Genomic DNA, 23,564 nt, shown 5'->3' with positions numbered 1-23,564 from the left:
CAAACCAATGCAGGATACATATTATTGCTGTTTTTTACAGGTGTTATGTTAACTGTTAACCCTCTGTTGTCCATCATATTTACCATTATGACATGAGAATGTTATTCATCTTCTACTATCTAAGTGAATAATCAAATTTTATATAAATAGAGGGCTAGACCAGTGAGGGAAAAACAAAAATTTCACCAATAAAACTTTAAAAAAGTTCTTCTCAGGCTTCTAGAGTACTTCACTGTAAGCATGCAAATACTGTTTAGCTTTAGCTTTAACTCGCACCCTACTCACCAGTGACTCCGTGAACTTTACATAAGGGAGAGTGCTTTGATGTACTTGCAGGCTGTCTTGTGTTGGGTGATTAAGGATGCCAGAAAGAGACAGAGATCTGAAGTGAATAATCTAATAACAGAGAGACTAACCTCTCGGCCTAAGAGGCAGAGGCTGACTCTTTTTTATTACCTACAGGGACATCATCACCAAAGATGCTTTGAGATAAACTAATGTTGTAAACCTCCAAATATCTTCTTGCAAGACAGAAAAGTTTCGACCAATGAGTTAGCTGCTGCTTAGCATTATAAGTGAGTCACGCTGCTTCAAAAACAAGTTACTCTATTAAATAAGAAGTGGTAGCACAGGTCATAGCAAAGTAATTATTGTAGTAGAACATTGCTGGGACATGAAGCTTTCAGGTGAAGGCTGTTTGCTCTTTTGTCTCAGGTACAATATTTATATTCTATTCAATTCAGTTTTATTTATACAGCGCCAAATCACAACAACAGTCACCCCAAGGTGCTTTTTATTGTAAGGTAGACTCTATAATAATACATACAGAGGACAAACCCAACAATCATGTGACCTCCTATGAGCAAGCACTTTAGCGACAGTGGGAAGGAAAAACTCCTTTTTAACAGGAAGAAACCTCCGGCAGAACCAGGCTCAGGGAGGGGCGGGGCCATCTGCTGCGACCGGTTGTAGTGAGATAACGAAGACAGGATAAAAGACACGCTGTGGAAGAGAGCCAGAGATTAATAACAAGTACGATTAATGGTTCCTACTCCCCTTTCCCATCAGATAAAAAAAATAACATTTAATTTCAAAAGGGAATAAAAGCAAACATTAATTACTTTTGGACTCTATATGGGATCGCAGTGATAGACTGTATATAAAAGAAGCATGTAGGGTCCTACAGTGTGACACTGTTGTGAGAGTACCTCGAAAGATTAACAGGTGACTCAGAACATCATGTAAATTAATGCTGTGTATATCTGATAGTATAACTCACTGATATGCTGAGATCATTTCAACTTTCAAAAATGCTATAAACCTACATATGAACTCTGAATGTTATCGTTCAAAAGTATTACAGTACAGTGCTACTACATAAGTTTGTTAGCACTTTGTGAAAGTGCTTAAATATGCTCTGTTTGTAAAGATCTTTAGTTATATTAAATTACTAAATGTGAGAAGACATAAATGGTGATAATTTCACTGTTGTAATTGGTGTTCTTTATTTTTCTTTGTATTTCTACCCTTGGTAAATGGATTGAAACTTATACAGTGCTTCTCTACTTCAGCTAAGCACTTCTATTTTGCCTATAGAACCTTCACACACGCTCACACTGTGATGCATTCAAGGCAGCTTGAGGTTTAGTATCTTCCCCAAGGACGATATCATCTCTAAACTCAGCACTGCCTTGATGAGTTTATTAGTTCAATTGCTACTTTCAACTCTTATCGAGTAAAACTTATAGAGTAAAGTGATTTGGGGAGGGCCTGCCATGTAACTGAGCAGCTTGTCCTTGAAGGCCATCGCTTGCTTGTGATCTTTGATGTACTGCCGATGGTCCTGGCCATTGCTGTAATTACCTAAACTGCACGCTTTTGAACCACAGCAGACAATTAACACATAATATTTAATATTATTGGCTGGAATAGCAGCAGAGCAGGAAGAAGCTACTGTTCTTCTAGTTTAAACAGAGCCAAAGCTTTTACTGTGAAGGGCTGCTGGAAAAACCACCAAACTCATAGAGAACCCCATTGGTTAAGTGAAAGAGATGTATCATAAATTGTCACAGTGTATTGAGGTTAATTTGTTCCATTTATTCATGTTCCAGAGAAAGCTTCCTGGTTCCCATTTGTCCAGAGACGTGTCCGCTGATCCAATCCTTCCTGACTGGTTCTGATAGGTCGTTTCTTCTCCAAGGACATGCTCAGTTAAAGACGGGGATGCAGACTCAGGACAGACACCTCTTCCTCTTTACTGACATTTTGGTGATTGCCAAAGCTAAGTAAGCACAAATGTGTGTGTGCTTGCGTGTGTGTGTGTGAGTGTGTATTCATATCTTTGTGGGGATCAGAAATTGGAGGTTTACTATACTTGTGGACCAACAGCCCTTATGGGGACCAAAATCCCAGTCCCCACAAGTTTGAAGGCATTTTTGAGACTCAAAATGTTAGGTTTAGGGTAAGGGTTAGGCTTTGGCTAAGGGGCTAGGGAAAGCATTATGTTAATTAGATGTCCCCACAAGATATGAATACCCAACATGTGTGTGTGTGTGTGTATGTGTATTCTTCTCTTTATGTGAAGCAGATTAGGAACATTTTGGCTGCTCTTCCTGTCCTTCACACGGTAATTAGGTTAATGCCTGGGTGTAAGGTTTGAGTGTAAGGTGTGTGTGTGTGTTCTGTTCCTAGGTCAGCCAACCACTTCAAGCAGAAAGCCCAGGTGCGTGTGTGTGAGATGTGGACAGCAGGCTGCATGGACGAGGTGTGTGAGGGCAGCACAAACCCAGAGAGGAGCTTTGTAATGGGCTGGCCCACCTGCAACTGTGTCGCTACCTTTAGGTATCACACACAAAGATGCACAGTAGTACTGCACACATGCTGCACTCATACGGACACAAATATTCACACACACGGTGGTGAATTGTACTTATTTTATCACATTTTTTTATACCAAGGTGTTTAGAAGTCCTTAACATGGGCTCATTCTGATGTGGTTGACCCAGAAACGACATTTGTACAAACTTTGTTCACGCTGACGCTGCCTCACGTCAGCAGCTGTGAAGGTGTTTATGTTTCCACAGAAAATATGCTGCTGATGCTGTAAACTTGACCTTAAATGCCAAAGGAACAGAAAACAGACAGGATGAGGCATAAGAGCTCAGTGACGTCCTACCACACAACCATTAACACATCAGGCCTTGTTCCTATCCATCGTTTTCAAAAGGAAGTTCTGATTCCTGCTTTTATGATAAGAAGTAAAAATATTTCATCGTGAACTGAGGTTCATGAGATATATATAAAGCGTCAATTTAAACATTCGAATAGTGGAAGAAGAGACTTTTTTTGCCTTTAGCGTTCTGTTTGTTTTGAGCTTCCACATGTCATGGAAGAGAGAGACATGCTGATCTTTGCCACAGTTGCCAGGCGATGTTATCTATGTCCAGGGAGCTGATGAAGTTTGAACAGCAGCGTAAGAATATAGGCCGAGAGGCTCTGATTGAGCCACAAAGCAGGATTTGATGCACCCTGAATCATGTCAGCTTGGTTAGGACAGAACCAAAGGGCAAGTAAAATTTCTGTTAGATATGTGAAACTTTTTCTTTGTTCTTCTGTTTGTTAGCAGGGTTAGTCAAAATGTCTTGGACTTACTTGAATCTGTAGAATTTGGGGTGTGGGGTTTAAATGAGTATGTTTTGTAGTGTTGCTTTGCTCCAGGAAATCTCGGAAGAACCCATTAGCACAGAGAAACAGGGTAACACCTTTATGTTTTGACATCATCTTGATGTTGTCAAGAGAAGTAACACCACGTTGCCTGAAGTCATTGCAGGAATCCTACACTGAAGGAAGCCTAAGGCTGTTTTTTATGCTCACCGCTGACCCCTTGTCACCTGGAGCTGTGCGACAAATTTGACGTCACAACTGCTGGGCCGCAGTTTAGGTCTTATTTCTGCACTCTGCGATGTCTTGGCTTCCAGTTTGGATTCCCTCTTTTCCTATATCAGCGGTTATGTGTTGGTATTGTCTGTGTAGCAACACCTATCGTTCAGGAGAATACTGCGGCAGCTACCTGAGCCTTAACGACAGGCATAGAAGTGGTTGTTGAGAACGTTAGCGACAGATTGTGAAGCAGAGGGTGTACTGTGGCTGTAAAAGTTTTATGGTCATGGATTAAGTAGTAATGCCGTCTGCAGTAGTTTGTACATTTTGCACGTGGCATGAGCATCAGCAAGACCCACAGAACAGATACTTAGATCAGACGCTCTGGGGTGAAAGTGGGTTGCAAAGTGGTTTGCAGATCTGCGGCAACTGTGTGCAGACTAAAGCAATTAAATGTCACACCCTACCTGCGCGAAGTGGATGTACAAAAGGGCTGGGACTGAGATCAGCTGATCTGGTAGGCTGAGATTCTAGCTAAGCTTGACTTTGTGACCTGCATGAACAATTTGCTTCCTTGGAGGGATTTCCTTTTGAAATACACCCTACAACCTGAAATTCTACAGAATGCTGCAAGTTGCAGTACTTAAAAAAACCAAAACAGTTAGTATTATGACCGACTCATTGACGCACATGAACACACACACATAGACTGTAGTGATGCATGATGCTCTTTTGATGTTTGTGCTTCCCTTCAGCTCAGCAGAACAGAAGGAGAAATGGCTCGCCCTCCTTAAGAGGTACACTTCCTTCATGTGTCAACAAAGTATCGTATTTACTGTGTGCGTTAGAGAAAGAGTTATTCTTACAGGTACTGTTTCCTCTCCAGTCGTATAAAAGAAGAAAAAGAGAAAGAAGAACCGAAAACCATCCCTGTGAGGGTGTACGGGAAAGGAATCAATACATTTGCTCTTGTAAGTCTTATACTGTTGGGCCTACAGCTGGTTTACTTGTGTATACTGGTACAACTGTAGGGTGTTGTTACAACTCGCAGTGCAGTGTGATGCTGTGTTCGTCCTCCTCATCAGTATCTCCTGTGTTTCTGTGCTGCTTTTCCTGTAATTAGACCAAAACGATCCCAGTCAGCAACTCAGATTCCACCAATGAGGTGATCCGCCTGGCCCTGCAGCAGTTTGGCATCATCGTGAGTAATAATCCAAAAACACTATTTATTCATAAAGTCAATCCAACGTTTAGCCATGTGCTTGTTTTTAGTTGAGTATCAGCGGTGTTCTTTTACCTTAATACACAGCACCGCGCCTCTGATTATTATTAAGTTGTCATGTTTCAATTCAAATGTCCAGTGTGTGGCTCTTTACTTATTTTATCATACTCACTTTGGCCATCTGATGAAAGAGACAGTGCCCGACCTTGCAAAAAGCCAGTGAAGCTCAGTAGTGTTTACTTACTTACCCCACGGTTGTGTGAACACAAACAGCATGTGAAAAGTCAAAAAGAATACAATCCTTTGTCACATCTCTGCTCTGCCTGCTGTGGTTTTCTCTCAGGACTGCTTTGTGTATTTTGTTTTCCTGACTCCTTGACTCTTCATTTTTATTTTTATTTTCTTTTTTTAGGGAAATGTCAAAGACTTCCAGCTGTGGGTCCTCTCCAAAAGGGACAACGCCCCTTATCCTCTAATTGGTAGGTGAGCTTGGGGCACACTATTTGAACAGACTGTCAGTTGTTTTTCTGTATTTAGTTTGTTTCCTGAACCAGCTGTGTGATTCTCTTTCTTTTGATCTTCATGGGCATGACACAGGGGTGAGATGGGTTTTTTTAGGCACACTAGTACCTTTCATCCCTGGAGACGAGTGTGATGTAGCTCCAGAGAGAGTGTGTGCTCACTCATAATGTGATCTTGTTTTATAGCAACAACACTGAGCCTTCAGGCAGCACTATTGTCTCTTCTTCTCTCTCTCTTAGGTCATGAGTTTCCCTTCAGCATCCACATGAGTCATATGAGATACTCTCAGGGAGGAGGCAGGGATGCTGCTGCTCCACCTGCAGACAGACTGAAGGCGGAGCAGCTGCAGGTGTACAAGCAGTTTCAGTTCATCCTCAAGCCTCGACCTGTTGAGCCACCACAACAGCACGCAGGTAAAATCATCCATTCTGTGTCAAAGAAATTCAAAATAAAAATTAGAGCATTATAATTTCAGCTTTCTGGGCTGCTGTCATCTCTTTAGATTTCTCTGGGAAGCCATTCAAAAGGAGGCGCTCGCTTATCGCCTGGGCCTTCTGGCGAGGCTCCTCCTCGAACCTGAATGAGCTGTCCCTCAGCACTGCGCGAGGCTGTTTGTTCGGCCAGCCACTCAGCTCCGTTTGTGCAGGGGACACTCTGCCAAAGCCAGTCATGGTGAGCATTCACACTGAGTGACAGAAAGCACACATTTCATTTGGTTCATGGAAGTTTTTATTGACATCTTACAGATCAGCATGAATGTAAATATAAACCTGAAATCTTAACCTGTTGCTACAATCTTGGCACACTTATTTTTGGGCAGTTTTCCCATTCTTCTTTGCAGAACCTCTCAAGCTCCATCAGGTTGGATGGGTAGTGTCAGTACAAAGCTATTTTCAGAGCTCTCCAGAGTTCAATTGGATTCAAGTCTGAGCTCTGGCCGGGCGCTCAAGGACATTCACAGAGTGGTCCCAAAGCCACTCCTTTGTTATATTGGCTGTGTGCTTAGGTTGCTGTCCTGTTGTAAGATGGAGCTTTTCCCCAGTGCAAGGTCCAGAGTGCTCTGGTTTTCTGAAGCAGGTTATCATCCAGAATGTCTCTGTGCATTGCTGCATTCATCTTTGCCTTGACCCTGCTGCTATAAAACATTCCCACAGCATGTTACTGAAACCACCGTGCTTCACTTTAGGGATGGTATTGGTCAGGTGATGGGCAGTGCCTGGTTTCCTCCAGACATGACACTTGGCATTCAGGTTAAAGAGTTCAATCCTTGCTTCATCAGACCAGAGAATTTGGTTTTTCATAGTTTGAGAGTCCTTCAGGTGCCTTTTGGCAAACTCTGGTCGGCTGTCACGTGCTTCCATCTCGCCGAAGTGGTTGTTGTCCTGGACGGGTCTCCTCTCTCCACAGAGCTGGAGCTTTGTCAGAGTCACCATCGAGTTCTTGGTCACCTCCCTGACTAAGGCTGACTAAGACTACCCTTATCTCTCAGAGTGGCCAGATCTAAGAAGAGTCTTGCTGGTTCTAAACTTCTTCCATTTATGGATGATGGGACCACTGTGCTTATCGGGAACTTCCCCAGATTTGTGGCTTGATTCTGTCTCAGAGGTCTAGTCTAGTCTAGTCTCCCACAACAACCAGGCTGGCTGGATTATGCACTTGAATTCGGAAGGGAGAAATAACAGCTGACTGCAATCTGCAATTTACTGACATCTAGTGGTGAGATTTTACACACTGTACCTTTAAAGAAATAAAAAGGATGCCCTGTCCAATTTTTTCTCTTCTCTCTCACAGGACATGTTGACGTTTCTCTACCATGAGGGTTCGTGGACGCGTGGGATTTTCCGTCGGCCGGCAGGCGCCCGAGCTGTCAGGGAGCTGCGGGATGCTCTGGATGCTGGAGAATCTCAGCTTCCTCTGGCGCGAGACCACATCTTCATCATAGCTGGAGTCTTTAAGGTGGGAGATTGGTTTACAGCACCATGGTGTGCTCTTTGTGTGCATGAATCTCTGACGCTTACTTACCCACATCTGTTAACACAGCATTAATCAGCTTCTCCTGCATCTCTGTAGTGTACGCAGCTGCAGGACAGCCTGTTCATAGCAGAGGAGCATAGTACGCTTGTTAATATAATCTGGACTATAATCTTGTTTAATCTGGAGGGATAACAGAGCCTCTGTGCATGAGTGCTTAAACTCGACAACGTCTTCACACAGCAGCACATTCAGTGTTATTTCCAATTAACACTGAATAATTTCTTGCCAGGCTATTGTCAGTTTATGTAAGAGGACTTTTTTACTCCCACTTAAACAGACCAACCAGAACCTACTGGGTTCAGGAACAAACGCTCCATTTCATACATGCACTCCCATCAATTAATCTGAATGTGTTTTTCACTGTTGTGCTGTTGCACAATTTCAGAATTGGGAATATTTATCTGTTGCAACAACAACATAGCACAGGACTGAATACATTGTCACATGAGCCAACGGGCACACACAAGATTACAATGTGGATTTGTTTCCTAAGGCGCTCAACTCACTAAAGGATGATTAATTTGCAGAATGCCCTAAACCAGCGGTCCCCAACCCCCAGTCCTCGGACCGGTACCGGTCCGTGAGTCGTTTGGTACCGGGCCGCGAGAGTGGAGGCTCAGGTGTGAAATGTATGGTTTTCAGGGTTTTTATCGGTTTTCAGCGTTATTTTGTTATCGTTTTTATCGTTAACTCGGTTTTCCTGGGTCTTTTCACGTGTGTTATGAATAAATCTTCTTTTTTTCGGTACCGGTACTAGTTTTATTTTGTTGTATTTATCGGCGACACCTTAAAGGCCGGTCCGTGAAAATATTGTCGGGCATAAACCGGTCCGTGAGGCAAAAAAGGTTGGGGACCGCTGCTCTAAACCACCTGTAGGTTCTTACCTACATCTATACAACCGGTGCTCGTGTAGCCTGCGTCATCTCCACAGAGACTACAAGCTAACAGGCTAGCTTACACAGCTTGACAACAAAGCAGTCGATAGTGATGGTTTCAATTCAAGTACATTTAGCACGAAAGAAAAACTCAAAAAGTGTCTAAACTGAAAGGAGAAACTCAACTACAGCACAGTAGCCACGTTTCTATTACCCCATCACGTATTCACATCTCAACTGATAGAGATGTGAAGACAAGTTTAATTTGAATGTGCAGTTAGATTCATCACAGGGCCGGTGTCCTGAAACTTTTCCATGTGTCCCTGTTGCTACACACCTGAATAAAATTAGTAGGTCATTAGCAAGAGTATAGAACTTGACTGCATGCTGAAGTGGCAACCCCTAACCCTACTCAAGTAAATGTAAGTTAATATAAGTGTTTGGAAAAATGTGCTTCTAAAAGTACTTTTACTGCACCATGTTCATTCACTTATGAGCTGCCGTAACATGGATCAAATGGCTGAACTGCCACCTCAGCATGCAGCCAGGTTCTATAGAGTCTTGCTAATGACCTACTAATTGTATTCAGGTGTTTTTGCAACAGGGACACATGGAAAAGTTGCAGGACACCGGCCCTCGAGGACTGGAGTTTGAGACCCCTGGTTTAGAGTGATACAGGTAGATATGTATCCACAAGATCAGAATAAAATTTCATTATTTTTTTGCATCAGGATGTATTGTGATTTTCTTAAATGGCCCTTTTTTTTTTCTTTTTTTTTTTTAAAGGGTTTTGAAACTGGTTGCTGTGAGTTTGGTGTGTGGCAAACTCCTTCTAAGTATATTCAGAGTGCATGGTTTTGGCCCTTGGAGATCCAAGTTTGACACTTCAGATCAGTCCTCTTTTTGATCTAAAATAACCCAATTATTCGGTTGAGAAACAGGTTGTCGTGGATTGGATGTATGAACTGTATGAACTCTTCAGAACTGTAATCAGAATGTATGATTATGTAATGTTATAAAGGCTTGAGCTCATTAGTGCCAAATCACAACAGTCAACTTAAGATGCTTTATGTTGTCAAGACCCGACAATAATAAAGAGAAAACCCCAACAATCATAGGACCCCATATGAGAGCCACTTGGCGACAGTGGGAAGGAAAAACTCCATCTTAACAGGAAGAAACTCCGGCACAACCAGGATCAGGGAGGAGCAAAACATAATGAACCAACAATGTTGTATATTCCTTTCTGAAAAGGGTTTCTTATGTGGAAAAAAAAATAGTTCCTTTCACGATTGATATGTTCTTTCTTCTTTTACTGTTGCTGCATGCTTGTCTTCAGGATTTCCTGCGCAGCATCCCGGGCAGCTTGTTGAGCTGTGAGCTCCATGAAGACTGGATGGAGGTGTTGGAAGAAGAGGAGGAGGAGGAGGAGCAGGTGCAAGATGTACAGAGGTAACATACAACATGCTCTGTACTGCTTGAACATTAATCGCAGGAGCTAAAACACATTTTGCACAATCGCTGTTTTGTCTCCCTGAAGGATGATTTGCCGGCTGCCCAAAGAGAACGCACTCCTGCTACGCTACCTGCTGGCTGTTCTTCACGGTATCCAAGGCAACGCCCAGGAGAACCAAATGACTACTTTTAATCTGTCAGTGTGCATTGCTCCCAGCATGCTCTGGCCACCTGGAGTGCCGTGTAGCCCTGAGGTGGAGGGAGAAGGAACCAAGAAGGTGAGTGTGGAAGATCAACAGCATCACATCAGAATTTTTCTTAGCAAAGTTTTGCTAAATGAATGCAATTGTGCCATACTGAATCCCTCCTCAAAGACCTGCTCAAAAAATATTTCTCTAAGGTGAAATATCAATTTAACAGCTTTGCAAATTGACCCAAACCTCAGACAGAGTTTGTAACTCCTATGATGACTTTGACTCATAGGATCAGTGCAACATAATTAAATAAATCAGTCTGAGCAGCTTCACAGTTTACTGACAAGGAAAACATTACTTTTACCCGCAGACAACAAAAACAGTGACAAAGAGCAGAGACGTTGCCACTTCAGGCTGAGATCTGCTGGTCTGGGGGAAAAAGTCTTATTAATGGAGACTAGGATAAATGAACCCACGTTCAAGTCTATATATGTTGAGTTACAGAACGTATTAAGCTGATTAAACAGTCAACTGAAAGTTGTTTTTGTGTTAGTCAGAGCAGCGTAACACTAAACACCTTCAAGGTTTTCTTACTGGAATGTCTGCTTCATAGAGGCTGAAAGCTCTCATTTCTGACCAGTTTGACTTCTTGTTTTTGGGACGGGAACGGAGCAAAGTCTGAGAAATGTTCCACATAGTATGAAGTTTTGTAACATCAAGTAGCTGCTCAGATAATTGGCTTACTGTAAATGCTTAAAGTGCTTTCACGCAGCCTTGAAAAACTGGCATTCCAACCTATGTTACTACACTGGCTTAGTATCCACTTTTCTCTTCCTGTAGGTTTGTGAGTTGGTGAAGTTCATGATTGAACACTGTCAGGAGATTCTCAGAGAGGATCCCTCCTCCCTGTTCGGAGGGCCTCCACAGAGACTCAACAGTGAGGAGATGGGAACAGGTACCCAAACAAATGAGACAAATGTTTGCTCAAGGCTAAACTCTCACAAGTTGGAGAGCCTTTAATTAACTTTCTGTTATCTTTATGTCTAATTCATCACCCTGAGTCATTGTGTTGCCACTGAATGCTTGAATGCTTGTTTAAAATGTCTACAGTCTTAATTGGTAAGAGTGCTATTATTTGACGGATGAAGTGTGTCTAATAGCATTTGAATTGATACATTTATGCATTGTATACTCATACAAGTTCTTCATGACATAGACATGGTATAAATATTTAAAGAAGGAGTGCCGAGCCCATTTAAGGGAGTGTAAACCAGGTTATTTTGATGTAGCTACAATTTACAGATGTCCACTAAATGAATCAGCTACAATCATCAAGTTACTGCTAAGAGGGATGTGCTATGTTCAAAAGACTATAACTAATTGTGGCCACAAGATGACAGTATTTCAAAGGATAGAACAGAGCAGAGTTCTGTTTGAGAAGAAAGGAGAGAAACTGCCTTTACTTAGTACTTTTTAATTGAGGTCTATTTTTAGATTTCACTGGACAAGCACTGATTGCCTTGTTTGCCCAAACTAGATCAGGTAGACCAAAATATTTATTCAAAGAAGAGTTACTTCATTACAAATGAGTCTGCTAATATAAACCTGAAATCTGTGTTTAACAGCACACCTGTCAGCACACAGTGCTCTTGTGTTGGTTTTCCTGCATGCCATGTGAGTCTACAGGTATTTATTAAAGTCAAAGAAAAGATTCTGAAAAACCCCATTCAGTGATACCTGAACAATGTATTCTAGCATTATCTAGCACTTTTAATCCGAATTCCATTAACAGCTGTATTTTAAAAGCTGTTTCGGCGTGTAATGTTATTTATTTTATGATCAAATACTAAAGATTTTTGTACAAAGTACATGGAAGTGCTTTGTGATGTTGCTAACCTCTGTGTGCGCACTGTTGAATAACAACATGAAGATGCTTTTGTGAGAGGCTCACAAAGGTTTTAAGTTAGGCTAGTAACATTGTATCTCTCTGTCTTATATTCAGCAATTATTACTCTCCTCCCTCTGTGGCTCTCACAAAGTTCTGTTCAGTTTCGAGAAGTATATTCCAGTTTCACTGAGGAGTGCAAGTACAGATTTGGTAAATTAAGGTGAATTACGATAAAGGTGAACAAATGTCTTCACAGACAGTCAAAGAGCAAGAACAAAGGACTTTGTGGTTTCTATAAAGGTCTCAGAAAACAAAAACATCACTGCGTAGAGTATTTAACAATATTGTTTGTGCTTCTTGTTTTCCACCCACCTACGTACATCTTTTATAGTGTGTCCTCCTTCTCTTTTCTTCTTCTTATCCAATTATCCATAATTTTCCTGGGGATTATCAGAATCCTGGATTTACCCTCTGACCGATTCATCCTATGACAGTCTCGAGAATGAGTTAGACAACAGCAGTGGTGGCTCACCAGGCCTTTGCAACAGAAGGTGCCTCCAGCCTAAACCCCTACAAGGCAGCTTGGACTCCATCCTCACATTCAGTGATTACGACCAGGATACTGCACCAGAAACACGTCTCAATCCACTGGGAAGACACAGAAGACAGGAACTAGACCTCTCCAGCCCCAGGCAGGATGCACCAATTGTGGACACCTCTTCCACCCTGGAGTCGCTGTCCCTAGAGGGTCGGCACATGCAGCGCCGGCGTTCAGAGCCAGCTATAGCGTATGTGGCCAAGTTTCGGCCATGCGCATCAGCTAGCACAGATGGTGTCACTGGTGAGGATGAAGACGGTGAGGAAGAGCTTTCCAAGGAGCCTAGCAACCACACAGTCACCAGAATGCACTCTAGAGTTCAAAATAGGAGGTGTGGAGGTGAGTCTGGGTTGGAAGCCAGCTCCTCCAGCCTCTCATCCACCCCCACCTCCCCTGCACCAACCCGCTCCTCCCCTGATTCTCTAGACTCCCTAAGTGGTGACCAGACCTGGGCAACCAGAAGGGGCCTTTACCCAAAAAAGACGTATCTGCCATCCAACTCCTCCTCTGGATCTCTTTCCACCGCTGTCACTTCTACACCCCTCACCATCAGCTCTGTACTGGCCTCCAGTGAACATGCAGAGCAGGAGATTTGCCCCAAAAATTCCCCACCCAAAGAACCCGTCAGCTGGGGGACATTAATGGGCTGTAGGGGTCTCCACCCAAATTCATGGCTGAAGAAAGACCGAAGACTTTCACTCACCCAACAAGACAACTTGGAGAAGCAAGAAGAGGACAAGACTGCAGTAAGTGAAACAGTGATAAGTGATGTTTTTATGTAAAACAGCAGTTAGGGGGCAAAATCATTCAAATCCACATTTTCATCCCATATTATATTATATTATTAAATAAAACATTTAAATGCAGTCCCATTTAAATGTTGTGTTCAATCATATGGCTTTGGTTTGAATTGCTTTTGGTCAGTGACATTTGACCTCTTCCAGTGGATTACAGTTCCTTATCCTCTTCCAGTAGCTGACCAGGGAACCTTTGTGTTCCCCCATAGATCTTTCAAGTCACACACCCCTCCTTTCCTACCAGAATTTCAAAATTAATTTATGCAATCAAAAAATTTGAAGAATCAACTCGTGTGATTTAATGTCCTAAAAATCTTTCTGGACATTAAACATAGTTTAACATAAGTTGTTTTTGATTTTTTTTAAACATAGTTTGTTGAAGCAGTAGTGAATGAAGTTCCGGCTGTACTTTGCACTTTTAAATGTATCCAGGCAAATCATTAAGATCTCTCTCTCTCATTTGAAATGTGGCCTCTAATTAGGAATGTTTCTTGAGGAAAAAAGATCTAAAAACATCTACGCCCACTGCTTATATGTGTTCTCCCTAGTAAATGCATAAAAATAAGGCTTTTATAAAAACACTGAATACAAAATTGCTTCCTTGAAAATGTACAGTTCAGTATTGAATGTTATATAAAAATAAACTATATACAAAGTGTCTTTGAATGGCAGAGATGCAGAAATGTCTGCATGTAGCGCAGAGCCATGGCACACCACAAGCAAGCACAAGCAGAAATTTTGGACTTATAATTTATGAACATTCATACGACACAAAGTCATTAAGCAATAAACAATTAAATGACAGAAAAGTTTCTGTTTTTCACCTTCTACTAAAGAAATTTGTTTTTTTATGACTACAGTTAAAAAATAACAAGACAAAAAACTGGACAGTCTGGGCGATCAGCTAAGAGAACCTTTTCTGTAATTCTACACATTTAATTCTTACAATGTAAGTCCAATTTGTCGTGCTGACAGGTCTCTTTCTTTCTCACCGCAGCTTTTTCTTCATCGCGTAGAAAAACAGTTAAATATGTGACTTACAGTGACAGAAAGCAGCGTTTCAGTTGTCCGGCCCACTTAAGATCAAAGCAGGCTGTATGTGGCCCACCGTGTAAACGTCTCACACCCCTGACCTACAGGCAACCATTCCCTTTGTCCAAAACACCAAACCTTTTTTGGGGGAGCTGTTTTGTGTGACAGGTGGCAGCTTAATGCAAAAGTGAAGTGCTGTGTAACACTGGTGACATGAATGAGACAAACTAGTATTTCTGGTGCCAGATAGTTGGAACATTTATTTGGCTAACCCCTCACCTAGCCTAGACTTTATCCTCTGATGAACTTTATCCGAACACCACTGACACCCCTGATGTGTGGACTGTTTGACTCAGACCTAAAGCTGACCAAGTAACAGATGGAAGTAATATTCCCTCAGAAACTTGCCTGAGCCAGCTCCCCTTACTGGATAAAGACTGTAAGATGCAGTTAGAAAAGCCTGAATGATGAATAGATGAACCTTAGAGGTTAGATTCTCTGAACTACATTAGCTCTCAAAGCTCAAGAACTAAGACTTCCCCGACAGTTGTTTATGTGATCTACCTTTGTCTCCACCCAGGGAAGGCCTGATAAGTCGCTCACACCTGGGAAACCAGAAAAAGGAAAAGCAGGTGAGAAAGGAGCTGCAAACCTGATCTCAGGCAGCCAAACCAAACCCAGAACATCCTGTAGACCTCCCAAAGATGCAGGTGGAGCAGGAGGGAGCCATGTGAAGGGAAAAGCAGGGCTCCTCAAGCAGGACTCCTCCAGCCCCCCTTCACACTATCACTCTACAGGAAACCTCCAGTTCCCCAAATCTGCCTGGTTCCATTCCCCAGAGACTCCGATAACTTTAAGACAGAAAAATCCCAGGAGTGATACCAGCGCCCAGAAGTGTGCTGCGCAAAGTGATGCGACTGAACTGAAGCAGCCATCGCAGTCTGTGTTTTACAAGCAAGGGGGGCCATCACTGTCCCTATTCAAGCGACCCAAGTCTCAATCCACAGAGCAGGACCACAACGCCCGGCTATATCAGCGCCGCGGGTCCGAACCAGGACGTCAAGTTGTGGACCGAGCCGCCACCTTCACCCGGGCGAGGTTGCCCAGCGACCCGGGGCTGAAAGTGTCCGGGGTGGATTCACAAGGAGGCACATCAGAGGCCCGTTACTGCCTCTCCCCGTGTGCCACCAAAGCAGTGCGGGACTACTTCTCCTCTCACCCCCAAAGCAATCCCCAGAGCAGCCACCAGGTGGCGCTTGCCCTGGTGGAGAGCCGCAGGGAGTGGGTGAAGAGATGCAGCGATCCCACAGCAGAGCCAGACTTTGACCAGCTCCTGTTTGCTGAGGAATCCTACGTTTGATGAGTTGGTGAAAACAAACTGAAGTACAGCATCGCTCCAACAAGTGGAACAAACAGAGCATCTCAGTTTCAGCACGGTCAGGAATCAACAGGTGGTCGTATTCATAATGTTAAAATTAACTCTTTCATCAGACACTAAGGCTTTGGTGTCATTGGGAGCATTTTGCTATCTGGAACACCACATGAAATGTAATCTGTTGGCTAAAGTAGACATGGAGCAAAAAGTAAGTGTGTTCTAGTTTTTGCTTAGTGCTTAATGCCATTAATGTAAAGTGAATCTCCCCCTCCCCCTAACCCTTTGCTTAAATGTCCTAAAGGCTGGATTTACACATGCAAAAAGTGTTCTAATGTTTAACCAATAAGCTCAAATAACATTCATTCTGATCAAAGCAGATCAACTATTTTGGTGTAAAATTTGTGTCTTGAATTTTTTATTTTTTCCAATGTACATCAGGCCAAAGTTAAAACCTGCCAATCTAAACACACCTGGCATTGCCTTCTTCATAATGAACAAAGACTCACTCAGAGAAATGCCTTCTGGTTAACTGCAGCTCGGAAAAACAGTGTTGTTTTAGTTCAAGTCCCACCCAAGCAGTCTAAACAGATTATGGGCAACATGCAGTATTTGGTATCACACGTTACTTCAACCACAGTTTTGCAGAAAGCAGGTGGCACAATCATGATTTATTGAAATTAATAGTCATATTATAAATAGTGTAAATGCAGCCTGGGTACACACTGTGACTTTGCCTATACTTTTTAATAGTCTGGTTCTGAACTACAGCTCAGTCTGTGTGTTGATTGGTAGTTTGGCTTCAGCTCAGTTGTTTACAATACTCAGAAGTATCGTAAATGTGTACGTAGACTAGTTTGTGACATATGTTGTTAGAAAGGTATGAAAGCATGACATCATCCAGTATATTTAAACAAACCGTACGTGTATATACTGTATATATGAACAATGCTACCCAAAAATCAAGCATTGCTCGGGATCATGTCGACTGTTAGCGGCTTAACTTAAATATTTTCCAGCATTAATGCTTTTTAGTGAACAGATGTAATGTTTGGATAAATATTAACATGGAGACGTTTCTGATTACAGTCAGCTGAGCAGTTCATGTCAAATGCTCCTTGGCATTAACACTCATATCAGCCTGCTGCGATACTGACGACTGCAGCAGCATCATTTGTAGCTTCTTGTTTTGTTTTTGTTGCCAACAATGCTGTTCACATAAGCCTGTAATCATTGAAATCATATGTTTTATGAGCTTTACATCTTATGCAGCTTAAAACACCGAAATAGGCCACAGGACTGTTGCTTCCTAATATTGTCTACTGCCTCCTTGTTATATATGTACATGTATTTATACGCCGTCAATATACTTTTGCAGATGCAAATAAAATGAGCTGAAATTAAGTGTGCGCTTACTGCTTTAATTTGGGGAGATTTCATTGTCCTTTTGTCCTTGTACAAACAGCATATTTAACGTGACATTAAAGAACCAACAGTTCAGCACGCTGTTAGAAAGAGGAAGTTTTATTATTTTTCTTTCATTCTTTAACACAGATGGTTGTGTGTCCACAAACAAGATGAAACTGTTAAGGTTACATGAAGGATCTAATCAAAAATAACATATACACATGTGAAATATACATTTTTCAGGGGACAGCATAAGAAATCTTTGAGGTGTTGAACTTCTTGTTGTTCAATACGTGAACATTTCAGTCAGGCGTACCACCTTTTCCTTCAGCCTTGTTGAGTCAACATTTATGGAAGACCAAAAATACCAAAATCAAAAAGTTCAGAAAAAAAGAATTCCAGTAAATCCAACAAAACTAATAAAATGTGTTTAGAAAAACTGACAAAATGATGTTTTAACTTTCTTCAGCATTAATATTTGCTTTCATATTTTTTTTTTTTTTTTTTTTTAAAAATACCTGACACTTTGAACTGAAATCAGTCAAAGTGCGATATGGGAGGTTTATGATTCTACATGATTTTACATACCAAGTCATATTGTCTTTTGGCAGTTTGGGTCCTCCGCAGACATGACTAACTGTTCATTGAGAGGAAGTGTGTACATTTCCAGAAGGTCTAGCTCTGTGCTGAGATATAAATGTGAGCTCACATTGTAAATGTAGTCACAGTAAATTAGGCAGGAAGAAAAGGTACAACAAGTAAGTAACTTTTTTTCCCCAGGCAGTGATTAAAATAAACAGAACGGATTATATGAGATGTTATAGTCAGATAGCAGTTTATATCTCATAAATACTTTGATTCCACACTAAGGGCTGCAGGTTTCTCCTGTAAGCCGAGCATTACAGTTGGCCTTGTTAGTCTAAAAATCTTGCGTACTGCAGGTTTACATTCTATAAAAAAGATTAATTTGAAAGTCAAAGTTGCATATTTGAGCTTCTTGGTTTTTGAGAGCTCACTTTTGTAGCCTATGACTTTATTATTTAAAAAAAAGAAAGTGGGAAAGAGTTCTATGGCAGCCCACAGCAGTACTGACAGATTCCACCTACCATCGTCTCTGTGTGCATGTGTTGTACCCTCACTTTCTACATTCATGTTCTCAGCAACATGTTCCCTGTTAAGATGATCCATCTTTGGTCTGTCGGATGTCGGCTACACTCTCCGGAACCTTGGCTACCATTCCCTCCAGAGACTTCGTCAAGCAGATCTGGCAACCCAGACGAGATCTGCAAGGGGGGGGGGGGATGAGAAGCACGTTAAATTCAAGTCTGATGAAGGATGCTTCTCATTTTTAGCCAGCCATGAATGTGCCATTTTCTTTGAATCTGAAAGCTGCTTTAACAACAGTGTCCAGCATTGTTTGCAAATAAAGCTGATATCCTAAGTGAAAGAAGGCTCTCATGTTTACTCCTTTGTCTCTCAATGATTAACTGATCAGCCCTGACAAATCTTATTATCCCACCAGAACTAATTCTTCTGCATCAGCCAGGCTGTGGGACTACTGTGATAAAAGCTTCAGCCTCTAATCATTTTTCTAATCATTTGCCTTCAATTAACACAAAAAGACAAAGAATGAATCACACAAAAGCTGACATAGCCAAGCTCCACGTTCTCCAAACACTATTTAAAACCTTGCAGTTATATAAGCAGAGTGTTGATAATCAATCGATCATCAATTAAAATCAGTGTAATGACATTATTTTAGCACAGTGGCCTTGTGAGTGTTCACGTGTGCTTCCTTACGTGTCAGTCAGGCCGTAGGCCAAGTCTAGCATGTCCATTTCCTCGTCTGTGATGGGCCCCAGCTTCTTATACATCTCCTCATCAAAGATCAGATGGCATGTGGAGCACGCCAGTGTTCCCTCGCACGCTCCTACAACACACACACACCTTTAGAGCTCCACATGATGGATGAGAAGTAGCTCAGGCACATACATGCAGCCCTCTGATAAGACCGGGCCTGTGAAGCTCGCTCTGTGCGTACCAAAGCCATCAAAGTCGAGGTCTTCGTTGATGACAACGTCTAGCAGAGAATCTCCAGGCGATCCCTTCACTGTGATCTTCTCCCCGTCTCGGTTGATGAAGTTGACCGTCACCTTGTTGTCCGATCTGAGACACAAAAAAAACATGACCTTAGTTTGATTGACAGGAACACTGGAACCCAAATGTTGGACTGCTAAATTTACAGGTTTTAGGTATAGCTTAAAACAGATGACATAATTACTAAGTTTGGACCCTTATGTTATCCAGTTTTCCCTACACAGCACTGCACAGTCCAACTGCCACACGTCACTGCCCTCTGGTGGCCACTACTGATAGTTACATTCACATCAAAAGATGCCTCAGTGCCCTAAAGAGAACATCTACTGTTCCTTATTTTCTGTCATATACTGTTACTGTGGTGGAGACTCATATTATGACCAACAGCTTCAGATAATGAGATCCCTAAAATTTCATCTCATGTACACAGCTCTTACTGCATCATACAAACTCCGCCCACCTGCATCAAAGAATAAGAGTAAAGAAACACAGACACACAAAAAGAGATCATGTTTAACTATCCATCCATTCTTTTCCGTTTATCATTTTCAGGGTTGTGGGGGGCTATCCCATGATATCCAATATTTAACTACTGTAAACATTTACAGCATAAGGCCACAATGAAGGAACAGCAGGGACCTAAAAATAACATGTACAAATGAATTTTCCTGTCTATTATTCTATGAGAAAACTAAAGCACAAACTTTGCCAAGTGGCAAATTTAAGTCGAAAAACTGATACCAATCCCAACACTTTGAGGTCAACCTATTATGCTAATTTCTAGCTTCATAATTTCATTATTCGATAATGAGTAAATACTCCTCATTTACATTATACTGGTCCATAGTGAAGGTCATTAAGTCATCCTGAAATAAGCTTGTCTAGCTCTCTTTAGCCATCTTTCGTCTGCGTGGTGGGGTGGGGTATATGTGTGCTGTGCACTGAAGACATTTGTGCATGAAATCAGCACTTTTAGTCTCTGCTATTTACAATCAATTCAGTTTTATTTATATATCACCAAAACACAGCAAAAGTCTCCTCAAAGCTAGATAGTAAAGACCCTAAAATAATACAGAAAACCCCAACAATGAGACGACTCCCTATGAGCAAGCAGTTGGTGACAGTAGGAAGGAAGAACTCCCTTTTAACAGGAAGAAACCTGCAGAACCAGGCTGAGGGAGGGGCGGCCATCTGCTGCAACCAATCTAATTACAGTTCTATGTAAAAGTCTTAAGCCACCCTCCATGTTTATTTTATTTTGCTTCCAATGAGCCAGACTTTGTCATTTTCACAGCAGTCTTGAGCAACAGTTCTTCAGATTTTCTGAAGGTCTTTCAAAGTTTGCTTTGGCTGCTCTCTCACTCATTTTCAGTCCAGTCCTTGTAGCTGACACAGGACCTGATAGATGGACCTTCAGCTGATCCATCTACTGTCCAATGAAGCCTCATCAGAAATGTTCTCAGTGTAAATGTGGCTGCCACAAAGAAGCCGTTCTTAAGGCAGAGACGGGGAGAAAAGGCTGGGGTACTTCAAGTTACACAAGAACCTGAGTGAAAAATCAATAATGAACAGGCTTCAATAAATCAGTGCATCCATTTCTCATTTTCCTACAATTTTTTTTTTTTTTTTTAATGACGGATAGCTTAATGCTTTTGCACAGTCTTTCATGTGACAACATTTGTATCAAACCACACAGTTTTTCAAGTGAGCTAAAGTACTGGAACAGAAAATTTTCAACTAAACTACCCTCGACATATTTGTTGCAAACAATAATTCCCAACATCATACCAATTTCTTCATTGGTTTTGCCACACCAGCTTTTACCACAAAATCTTTTAGTTGTTTGTTTTGCGGAGTTTCTCCCTTCGTGCTTCTCTTCGGGAGGTGAAGTGTATGTTAATTTAGGTTAAGATCTGGTTAAAGTCCTCTCTTAACAAAGGACTTCTCCAGATTAGCTCTCTGTAAACTGGCAAACAATATCTTTTTGTAGACGTCTGCTCATTCTGCAAATTCCATTCAGGCTTTCAGATTTTTACTGCTGATGAGTGCAAATTGCAGTATGACCTCTACATCGTTGTTCTCCAAGCCTTATTGTTGCCTTCCTTGGACAAGCCAATCCATTTAATACATGTAGCTCAGTGCAAGAGGTTTCACTCCTTGTCAGGATGTTCTGTACTGACATAGTGGCACAGTGTGTCTGAAAATCCTCTGATGAACTTTCCTGCTTTATCCTACAGACAGCTCTCACGTCTTCTGGTTGGTCTACCCTTCTCAATTACAAATACAGTCTTCAGAAGTGAAAGACAAAGCCAAAGAGAGTAGATATCCAAGGTTACTTCCTGATTAAACACTCAATCTCTGATGAAAAATTAAATGGCCCTGCTGTTTCTATACTTTTGAGGATGGATGGATATGGCATAAATATATAAAATGTAATCGATCGCTTTCATTTCTAAAATTTCCCATTTATAAGTCCTTTATGGTCTGAGATTTCAAGGAAAGTGCATGTCAGGTTACGATGTAGTTTCAGAGGGGTTTGGGGTAATGACGTACCGACAACATAGATTTAACGCACAAGTAAAAATCCCCTGTAATCCGCTTTGAAAACAAAACCTTGTTCATGCTCTTTCCTGAAAGGCCTGCAATGCACGACCTCTCAGGACAAACACACTCGCAAACACTTGGCATCAATCACGTTAAACTGGTTAGTTAAGGGAGGGCGAGAGCCGCAGGTCTGACGTGAGCACACGAGGACGGTGTCAATCAGTTTAAGGCAAGCCTGAAAAAAAAAAAAAAAAAAAACCTTCAACCTGAGCACAAGGTCAACATGGTGCGCTCCAATAGGGTGGCTGGCACTGGGAAGCCCAGCTGTGGTCAGAGCCTTGCACCTGAGTGGGAAGATGGCTCACTTTCACCGTGTGGACACGTGAGGCTTCAGCCTGCTCCTAAAGACATCAGCTGCACACGTCTGGTGTTCTTAATCACTTTGACTTCAAGCACCACTTTTTCTAGGAACTAAATTAAGACTCATCTTGCCTCATTAACCCAATTACACACTCACATATATTTTACTACACATTTCCCCCCTCAGTGTTTCAACACATATTGGAATATTTGCACAATAAAGTTGCAAATTAGTTCTACTGAGACCTAAAAGCACGTAGACTTTCCTCTCCTTTGCTTTTTCCCTCTAGTCCGTTTAAACTGACTTAAAGTGGATGACCCACCGCTAGGCTGGAATTTAAGTGTTTCTGCTTTGTCCTTTTGAGAATAACCTGAGCCTAGTTTCAAATGTTTTGAAACAGCACGACACAAAACACCCTGCTCCGTGAAACAGACATTCTTTTCTACATGATTTTGCATGCCAGGAATGCGCTGGAAAGAAGAGCCCCAATAAATTGCACGTTTTTTGACTGGAGTTTGGCGTGCGGCTCAATCCATCACCAGGTTAGGCAGTCCTGTTAATAGTAGGTGTTTTAGTAAAATAACCTACCTCAGAGGCTGTGTGCCGACGGTAAAACTCCTTTGCCACCTGGCCGACGCCTTCCGGGAATATTCACGCAGACTATTCTGAACCAGCCGTCTTAACGTTGTTACCAAAGCCATTTGAAGCACAAAAAATGAAGCTGGAAAACTAGCGGAGAGGATTTACGAGCTGCGAATAGCAGACAGCTGTCGAGCGCGTAACTTCTCAGCAGAGACCTAAAGGTGTTTGACTGAACCAATCGAGCAAGCTAGCGGGGCTAGCTTGTTTTAGCTGCAAGAAGTCACTCTGTCACTGTCATTGCATAACGTGAAACATATGGCAACTGCTTGTTGTCTAAGACCCCAAATCAATCACCTGATAACGCAGTGGAGCACCAATGATACTCCACAACAAAACACAAAGTTGACAGATAACTATCAACACCGCCCAGGGTTATGCAGTCAAATCGCAAACATGACCACTCTCTGTGTAGTTCCTGACAAACGAAGATAAATCAGGCGCAATACAACTTCCTGCCATGTCGTCAAAATAAAAGTTTTAGCTACTAACATATTGTGTCCATCTATGGATTATAGTTTGATACCCATAGTTTAAAATAAAATAAGATCGTCATCCTAGTGGGAATTGATAAAAACAAACGTCTTGGCTTCCCTTCGTGATTAGAAATGGATTCTTTTGCTTTTATTTTGAAATTCAGTGACGCTA

At 41.9% G+C, this 23,564-nt stretch overlaps 2 protein-coding genes across 3 annotated transcripts in view; one reads left to right on the top strand and one right to left on the bottom strand.

The window, feature by feature from the left end:
* The window catches only part of LOC116334412 (rho GTPase-activating protein 20-like), a 41,299-nt gene extending 22,974 nt beyond the window's left edge, over positions 1-18,325 (top strand). The window contains exons 3-16 of one of the 2 annotated variants that reach the window (XM_031757839.2): positions 2,112-2,285; positions 2,692-2,841; positions 4,635-4,676; positions 4,766-4,850; positions 5,003-5,080; positions 5,514-5,580; positions 5,863-6,036; positions 6,126-6,295; positions 7,415-7,579; positions 9,872-9,984; positions 10,073-10,265; positions 11,022-11,136; positions 12,524-13,413; positions 15,077-18,325. In XM_031757839.2, the coding sequence (XP_031613699.2) occupies positions 2,112-2,285; positions 2,692-2,841; positions 4,635-4,676; positions 4,766-4,850; positions 5,003-5,080; positions 5,514-5,580; positions 5,863-6,036; positions 6,126-6,295; positions 7,415-7,579; positions 9,872-9,984; positions 10,073-10,265; positions 11,022-11,136; positions 12,524-13,413; positions 15,077-15,856 (3,196 nt within the window). In that variant the 3' untranslated portion in view covers positions 15,857-18,325. The remainder of the gene's footprint in view (positions 1-2,111; positions 2,286-2,691; positions 2,842-4,634; positions 4,677-4,765; positions 4,851-5,002; positions 5,081-5,513; positions 5,581-5,862; positions 6,037-6,125; positions 6,296-7,414; positions 7,580-9,871; positions 9,985-10,072; positions 10,266-11,021; positions 11,137-12,523; positions 13,414-15,076) is intronic. The other variant, XM_039606452.1, reaches the window with a different exon arrangement.
* On the bottom strand, positions 17,377-23,351 carry LOC116334397 (adrenodoxin). The gene is made up of 4 exons (XM_031757813.2): positions 22,866-23,351; positions 19,317-19,441; positions 19,076-19,205; positions 17,377-18,558 (listed from the first exon to the last, which is right to left on the bottom strand). The coding sequence occupies exons 1-4, from the start codon at positions 22,976-22,978 to the stop codon at positions 18,450-18,452; spliced, it is 477 nt and encodes a 158-aa protein (XP_031613673.1). The 5' UTR covers positions 22,979-23,351; the 3' UTR covers positions 17,377-18,449.
* Positions 23,352-23,564: the final 213 nt, after the last annotated feature.

This window comes from Oreochromis aureus, linkage group 23 (genome assembly GCF_013358895.1).
Source record: "Oreochromis aureus strain Israel breed Guangdong linkage group 23, ZZ_aureus, whole genome shotgun sequence".
Classification (NCBI taxonomy): domain Eukaryota; kingdom Metazoa; phylum Chordata; class Actinopteri; order Cichliformes; family Cichlidae; genus Oreochromis; species Oreochromis aureus.
Note: the sequence above shows the minus strand (reverse complement) of the source record. Positions and strands in the feature narration are given on the sequence as shown.